This window comes from Apostichopus japonicus, chromosome 12 (assembly GCF_037975245.1).
Source record: "Apostichopus japonicus isolate 1M-3 chromosome 12, ASM3797524v1, whole genome shotgun sequence".
In the NCBI taxonomy this organism is placed as follows: Eukaryota; Metazoa; Echinodermata; class Holothuroidea; order Aspidochirotida; family Stichopodidae; genus Apostichopus; species Apostichopus japonicus.
Genome location: NC_092572.1, coordinates 5,100,112 through 5,108,134, shown reverse-complemented (window position 1 = coordinate 5,108,134; position 8,023 = coordinate 5,100,112). Strand labels below are relative to the sequence as shown.

General features: G+C 38.0%; 1 protein-coding gene across 2 annotated transcripts in view; it reads left to right on the top strand.

Moving 5' to 3' along the window:
* The first annotated feature begins 10 nt into the window (after positions 1–10).
* Positions 11–8,023, top strand: part of LOC139976879 (ABC transporter G family member 20-like) — a 34,393-nt gene continuing 26,380 nt past the window's right edge. The window contains exons 1-2 of one of the 2 annotated variants that reach the window (XM_071985748.1): positions 11–141; positions 5,087–5,294. In XM_071985748.1, coding sequence (XP_071841849.1) covers positions 5,146–5,294 — 149 coding nt within the window. In that variant the 5' untranslated portion in view covers positions 11–141; positions 5,087–5,145. Of the gene's footprint in view, positions 142–4,264; positions 4,429–5,086; positions 5,295–8,023 lie in introns of those variants that run through there. The other variant, XM_071985747.1, reaches the window with a different exon arrangement.

Sequence of the window (8,023 nt, the reverse complement as noted above, 5' to 3'; positions counted from 1 at the left end):
CTATGAAGTGCCCATTTAATTTCCAGATTGAAAGAAATTCAGAAAATAACTAACATAAATACACAGAATTGTGAGCCATTTGAAGCAATGAAGCAGCCATCGGGAGGTTCCGGGTTCGAAATCCACCCGGATTATAGTAAGGTGGGTTTTTTTCATCTAAAAGCAATGTATGGTTTTCCCATCTGAAATGACTCGCCAATTTGAATAAATTCCAAATTTGAGTTAAAATGTTGAAATGGAAGCCACCCGACGTGTAAGTTGTGATCCATTAGCCCTTGCGGGTTTCTCCCACATTTTTGGTTTTTGGTCGTAAAAATAAATACTGGTGGTAATTTTTATTATTATTGTTATTAGTTGTTGTTATTGTAATGTTCTAATATCATTTTGTCCATTAAATGATTCTGTCCCTTTACCCCAATGTCTGGTACCATATTTTTTTAAATTTTCAATGCGGCACAAGACGAGCCGTTTCTGGATTTTTCTTTTGAGAGTACTGTTGCCCAGCCCCAGTGGGGGGCTGAAGACTGATGGCCGGCCTGGGGGAGGGGTCTAAGGGGAGGGGGTGTCCCCCTCCCCTTTGGAAATTTTTCCATTTCCAGGTGGCCTCAGATGCAATTTGGTGCAATATAGCACACTTCAATACCCACTCCATTTTGTAAACTTAATTTTGTATTTTCACCTGGCCTTAGATGCAATTTGGTGCTCCAAATGAGATTATTTTTCTCATTTGGAAATGAAAAAGGGGTTTTCTGCCTTGTGAAGCGGGGGGGGGGGGCGGAATGATACTTCCGCCCTCCACATTTTTCACTGGGGGGCTGGCGCCCCCCAGCCCCCCGGTTCCTACTGTACGCCCTTGGTTGTGGTATTCATACGTTATTCCACATGCACCATTATTTTTACATAATTCTTTTGCTTTCTTTATGTATACTGCGAAAGGACATTTCACTTTGTTTTAAATGAATGACATTTCACTTTCTTTTAAATCCAGGACATTTCACTTTGTTTTAAATCCAGGACTCTTCACATTATTGCACAGTAAGTCACAAGTTAAATTGCTGATATTTGTTTAAGTTTCCGAATACTATAGTTGATAAATGCAATTATTCATTTCTTTTATCCAAACTTACATTAAAGCTCATTTTCATACAAGTATGGTTTTAGTGTTCCAAGTAGGAGAGGAATGTAATGTTCTAATATCATTTTGTCCATTAAATGATTCTGTCCCTTTAACCCACTGTCTGGTACCATTTCTATTCACCCCTAGTAACCAATGCCTTGGCCCTCTCTCTCTCCTCTCCCAATGATAGCACAGGGATACTGTTATCTCCCTATAACCTTCTTGACCCCTGCTACTGGTATGCAGGACATTGGTAGCCCATATTATTATTATTATTACTTTATCATATACAACCAAGCAGTAAGCACCAATAGATAGATTAGTATACAGGATATACGGTGTTGTGTGTTTTTATAGGAACATTATAGTTATTACAAAAAAAAATCGTTAACATCCTTTTTGAGGTTATGAAGTGGTAAATTTCATGACAACTTTAAGTATACACACGTGGACGTGGTAGTCAGTTAAAAAATGCAGCAATTTATGAAAATCTGTGTTCACTGAGCTTCAGCTTTTGTAGACTTAAATTGTCATAAAAAGGTTCAAGAAAATATTTTACCTCAACATAATTTTGCAGTGTGTATCTGTCTTTACAGTTCACTGAGCATATTTGTGTAAAGTGGCTATATGGCTCCATTTGAATATTAACCCCTCCCCCAACAGTCCAGTAGCCAGACCGGGCCCCCTTAATGTGTCGCTATATCATGTGAACAAAAACATCACAAGTAACAGCACGCAAATATTGTGCCCCTCCTTTAATTATTGGTGCCCCTCCATAAATTTTTGGTGCCCCTCCAACTCGGAGTACCTATCCTCCACAGGGGCCTGAAACATTACTGTAAAGCTGTCTCCCCTACAATCTCGGTTTAATCAATATTAGCACGGCGAACAATATAGATTGCTGTGCTTTGTGTCCTATGTATTTAGTTAAGGGCCTAACAAGATTGTAGAACATTTGAGGAAATGATTTTAATAAAAACAAAAAAAAAACAGTAAAACAACTGTGTTAGCAGCCTCTAACTGACCTTAATTCTTTGAGGGCAGTATGCATGAATATGCTTAGAGTTCCTTTATATAGAAAAGGGACTCTAAATATGCTCAGAGTCGTAAACGGCTCTGAATATGCCATATATACATATATAAATATGGCTATGAATATGCTGACATAGATTGTTTAAACCCCAGGCTCCAGAAAACGGTAAAATGTTGTACATTTTATTTGCCATAAAATCCGGGTCTTAACAAATAAAACGGCATTCATTATGATTATGTGTGACGTAATAGGTTAAAATTAAATAGTGGCAAATTCTCATATTGGTTGTCTGTACCGGACAGGCAGTAGCCAGAGTTAATTTTTTGACGGGTAGGGCGGGATGTTGGGTGATGTCCTTCATGATCTGAACGTCAGGTCTAAGGGGAAGAGGTCTACGGGATATCACTTCCCTTTGAAAATATCTTGCTTTTTTAACGGGACTTATAGATTCCAAACAGCTCGAGCTGTCTTATCCATCACTTGAAGATAGCTTGTTGGTAGTATATATGACTTTGCGCCCGGGAGTGTCATTTGGGAGAAGAGTATACCCCTCACCCAGGCTGAAATCATGTAACCTGGCAACAGTCTCTTGAAGTTTGTACTGCCAGACCAACCCACTCAGATTCTTCCGAAATCCCTGTTTAGGACTATAGAAGAAAAAACATTGCGTGAATAGATTAGTCTCCGAAAGGGACTCAGCCTTTGTTTAAGCTTCTTTTTTATAACTTCCCCACGGGCAGGGGCGGCGATTTTTTTTTTGGGGGGGGGGACATTTCCTTGGGTGCAGGCGCGTAGCAACTTTCATCCCCAAAATTGTTCACGCGCTTCGTGATATATATATTCGTGAAAAAGGCAAAATATTTCACCGAAAATAGAACTGGTATTGTTCGATACAGGTGACAAACGCCTACAGTGGAATTACGACCTTCCTGACCGGTTTAGAACCTCTGCACATACAATCAGCGTCCATGGCTTAGTTGGTTAGGGTGTTCGCGTACAAAGCGGGAGGCCCGGGTTCGAATACCGGTGGAGGCTGGAAGTGTTTTCACTGTTCTTGATTTTCCAACTCATTACGATTTTCATTTATATATATATATATATATATATATATAGGCCTATATATATATATAGGCCTATATATATATATATATATATATATATATGTGTGTGTGTATATGTTGGCGCGAAGCGTAAAAGAAAATTTTGGCCGAAAATGCCTTCCAGATCGCTGGAAATGGCACTTCCCAGGCCTTGTAAGTTACATCTATTTTCTATTTTGAAATTACTAACCAAATCATAAAAAAAAAAAAATATGCTCAAGGGTTGCCGCCTTCGCCTCCACCCCCTTGGTTAAGCGCCTGCGGTTAGAAACCTTGTAGTCGGAAACAGGCCATGGAAACACAGTGAACCCATATCGTGGATGTGGATCATATGTATGATTGTGACGTATTTACACTCATACACAAAGAGTTGTACAGACATGCATATGATGATAATAATCATGAGTGACAAGTTGCTATACGGTCACAGGTCAAAGAAACGTCCACGAAGTGTTATTTACCTCATGCAGCATGTGTTGGATGAAGTTTTAGCCACCGCCAAATATGATTAAGATAAATAATCTCACGCATTTTTTTCTATTTATAGTCCCCCAAAAACTATGCCACCAAAAAGGGGGGGGTATGAGATACTAATCCCCCACCTAAAATATTGGTGGGGGATATAGTATCCCCCCATGATCGCCGCCCATGCCCACTGGCAATTACCCACTTAAAGATGGCTACTATAGTGGTGATAGATACCTAAATGTTAAAACTAGGTTCCTTGACCCAAAGAGTTAATATGCTGGCAATTTTTTAACAAAAGTTAACATTATTTTGTAAGTCAAACTATTTTTTTATCGACAAGTTTTGCGATACTAAAATTCAGTTTATTGACTAATTAAAAACTGTTTTTTTTATCGAGCAAAAAACAGTTTTTTTTTTCGAGAAACTCTCTCTCTTACCGACTTGAAAAAAATAGCTTTTCAATTTGAAAAAAATATTCGAAAAACCGAGCTTATTACGATAATGTGAGTCTTTCGAATGATTACATTAGGCTTGAGGAGGTCGCCTAGTATCAGAATCCATGGTCTCAGTAAAATAGATCAGCTTGGGCGCCATCGATTAGGTGAGGTTCTTTTTGTTACAGGAAAGTACGTATATCATGTGAGACGATAGCAGACGACATAACCGGGCTCGACCTGAAACTAGGACTACTAACAAGATTGTGTGTAACTGTAAGTACAATACTTACCTTAAATAATTTTCGAGAAAAGCAAGTCTCCCGAACAAGACACTTGTTGGTTGACTAAGTGGAGTGCATATAAATAATGTGAAATACACAGTCCATCGTTTATTATATTAACCGTTCCACTAAGAAACTGTTCGGTGATAACCAAAGATAAACACAACGAAACTAGATTCGCGACATCGGCTATTTACTTTACACTACAGTGTGTTGGCCTATAACTAGTATCAACGGCAGTACTAGGCCTACTACTACTAGGCCTAGTAATTCTAAGGCATCAGGCTAGGAGTTTGTTAGACTGTAGTGTAACGTCGTGAGGTGAAATAGAAAGTGAATGCATTTCAGCCAACAAGTTACCAACTTTGTACAAGTTAAAGGGACTATGGGAAACAAATATTTTTGTTTATGTCCCCTGTGTGCTTCAAAGGCTCCCGCTGAAAATGTCCACACCAAGAAGCAATTGAGACTTTAAAGGATATTATGCATTTATCGCATTTTAACCACAAGCAGTAGTTGCTTATTTGACCAGATCTGCATAGTGATACTGCTTGTCCTGTGTAGGACTGAAGTACATGTTCGTTAGTTTAATCAGTGCAAAAATTGACAAGATCAAATTGATAGAATTATTCATATTATCACTATTACAGGTTCAGTCTGAAAGAGTTGTCATTGCTGAAGAGAACCATCCTTTTTATCCCTTTGCAAAATGAATGACAGTGATCAAAACGGAGAGGGGTCATTTTCGAATAGACCTCCAGCTATCGATGTCAGAGGACTACATAAGAATTATGGCAAAGGGTCGTCTGCAATACAAGTTTTACAGAACCTTCAGATGCAAGTTCCTCAAGGAGTTATGTAAGTTCACCAGATTTTCAACTCAGTTTGATAAGCTTAGATCCCATTCTACAAATGCTTCTAATATATGCTTATTACAGTAAAATGATGGTCCATACTGTAATGTTCATATTTTACAAGCATCCCCTCCCCTGCCCCTGGTTTGTGTCACTGAGACATTACTGTTGTTGTCTGATTCAACACTTGATAAGGGCAATGTTCTAAAGCTTTGAAGAATCTGGGAATGAGATTTAGACAATTGGTCAAATATTTTTGTGTTCATTTCAATCCTGTCTATAACTGTGATTGTCAACTTGCCAGATCACAGGACCGAGCATCTGTATTCTGTTGCACATATATACATACACTCACACACACACACACATGTTTGTATTACATTCCAACCGAGGACCCCATTGTATTTTCCATTGTTCAAATCCACGTACCCTTAAACTTAAAAATACCCCATACAATAGAATTCTTCGAGGACATGGTGATTCTTTAGAAATCACAACCGAGGACCTGGAATTCTTTTGTTCAAGTCCTCGGTCAGATAGAAAAAAAAACGCATACACGCATACATACTTGTTTACAGTACTGTTCAGTGCTGCCTTAAAGGCATTGAAGACTCGCCCCAAACCGTGTGCCGCGCTCTGAGAAAGTTAACTTTCCGTTGCTTGCAAATGAAGTTTTTTTCTTGTCGCTACAAAATGCAGACAGTTAATGAAACGTTATACCTTGTTTTCTTTTTTTCTGGACCCTGCTGAGATGTTCATTGCTGCTATGTAGGCCTAAACTTTGTTGTGGGTATTGACCGTAGCTGTATGGATTGACTGTACACTAGTGTCTAATTACGGACGGTAGCAAGCTGTGTGTATATTTTCTGGGATCCATGGTGGTGTCTAACACTTCTGATACACCTCATTCGAAACTAGGTCAGATTACCGGCATGAGACGTTTCTTTGTGCGCGAGTGTTCACACACTTGAACAGTTCAAAAACTCCAAAGGTTACGCTGATCTGTCTAGTATCAATGATTTCATGCAATCCTGGAAGCAGAATTAGTAACATGCCTTCTTTTATCATTGAACATCTTGAGCATCTTTGTGCCATGAGATAACCAGCTAAATTGTATACCATGCTACATGGGTACTTTATAATAGCTAATTTTGGAAAGTAATCAATTGTATTTAGGGTATTTCATTGCCATTTTATATCCATTCTGTAAGTATATATAGTCAATTTATAAATCTACAGTAAGTTAAAGGAAATTTTTAAATGGTTTATATTTGTAAAGTTGGTATAAGGGAATAGCTTCACATCTTGTATGGCAATTATAACATGAATTTTGCTTCAATAGCCCATAAAGTACTGTAATTACTGTAATTACTTGTTACATTATGTGCAAAAGATTGCTTTGTACTGTAGGATACCTTTGTTCAGTATCTTTGCATTTGTGCAGTAAGTTGCCCATTAGGGCTATACTCTAGTGAGATGAAATATTCCCTGGGCTGAGATTAAACAAAACAAACTCATTAACTTTAGAAGTCTCCATGCTACTGTACTATATCCATCCAGAGTTACAGCATGAGATCATCATCTGTAAGCAGGATTTGCATATTGTAACACATTTAAAATGTAGTATATGCGGTTTGGTTTGAATGTGATGTTTGGTCTGGCCTGTGTTACTTTCAGTTCCTAAACTATTTTATACGTACTGTTATAACAGGGGATGCATAATAAACACAACACAAGTAGAGTACGATTTCCAGTAATATTATTATTGTAGAGATCCAACACTATTAAAATGTATTCCGAATAGATGGATAACAGTACTGTGTAATAAAGTAAAATGCAAAGTAATAAAGTCAAGTACAGTAAAAGAGTAAAATGTAAAGCAAGATCTATATCATGAAGAGGTAGCTGGAGTAGCTCTGTGAAGAAAGCTTCCCTGCATCAATTTATATTCTCCAGCAAACAAAGCAAAAGATAAATCCCTGACCGCACAAAACAGCCAACAAAAGAAGCACCAGTGGGAAAAAGCTAAAGTAGTGATTCTCGCCTACTGAACCTGAACGCTACCCCTAAGACCAGATAAACAGGAAGGACATACCCTATTGTGTTGATGGTTTATGTCAGCTAAATGAAGATGACCAGGAGAATAAAAGAGTGGTCTGAATCTATGTGATCCTGTAAATGTGATTTGACTCTCAGGGCTGAGCCCAGGTTAAGACTAAAATCTTTGGGTAATAAAATGTTTGATCAACATTCCCTTTGTAACACGAGATCTCCTTGTTGAGCTCTGCCTAGTTGAATTTTCGGATATATATAATATCTGGAATGTTCAGGCCTTTAGAGCATTTAAAGTGAATGATTTTTACTGATTAAATTGTCAAATTTGAGCTTTTTCCCTTTCACAGTTATATTTGTAAGATCTAATCTAGATCCATTCTCAAGTTATGAGTGTAAGAGAGCTGTATTTAAGAAGTCCAGTAAGTACAGTGCTATAAATACTATCTCAGAGTATTAACTGTACAAATACTGTGTGCAGAATATGTGTACTTTGGGTAAAGTAGGTGTTTACTCAGCATTAAGCACCTGGTATGTATACTGGTATCAATTGTACTGTGTGCTTTATTATGAATACAGATCTGATGAACTTGGTGTCTGCGACTCTGACTTAACGATTCACTAATTAGTATTCTGTAGTACTAATTAATTAACCTCTCCGTTATTGGTGTCGAAGTCTGC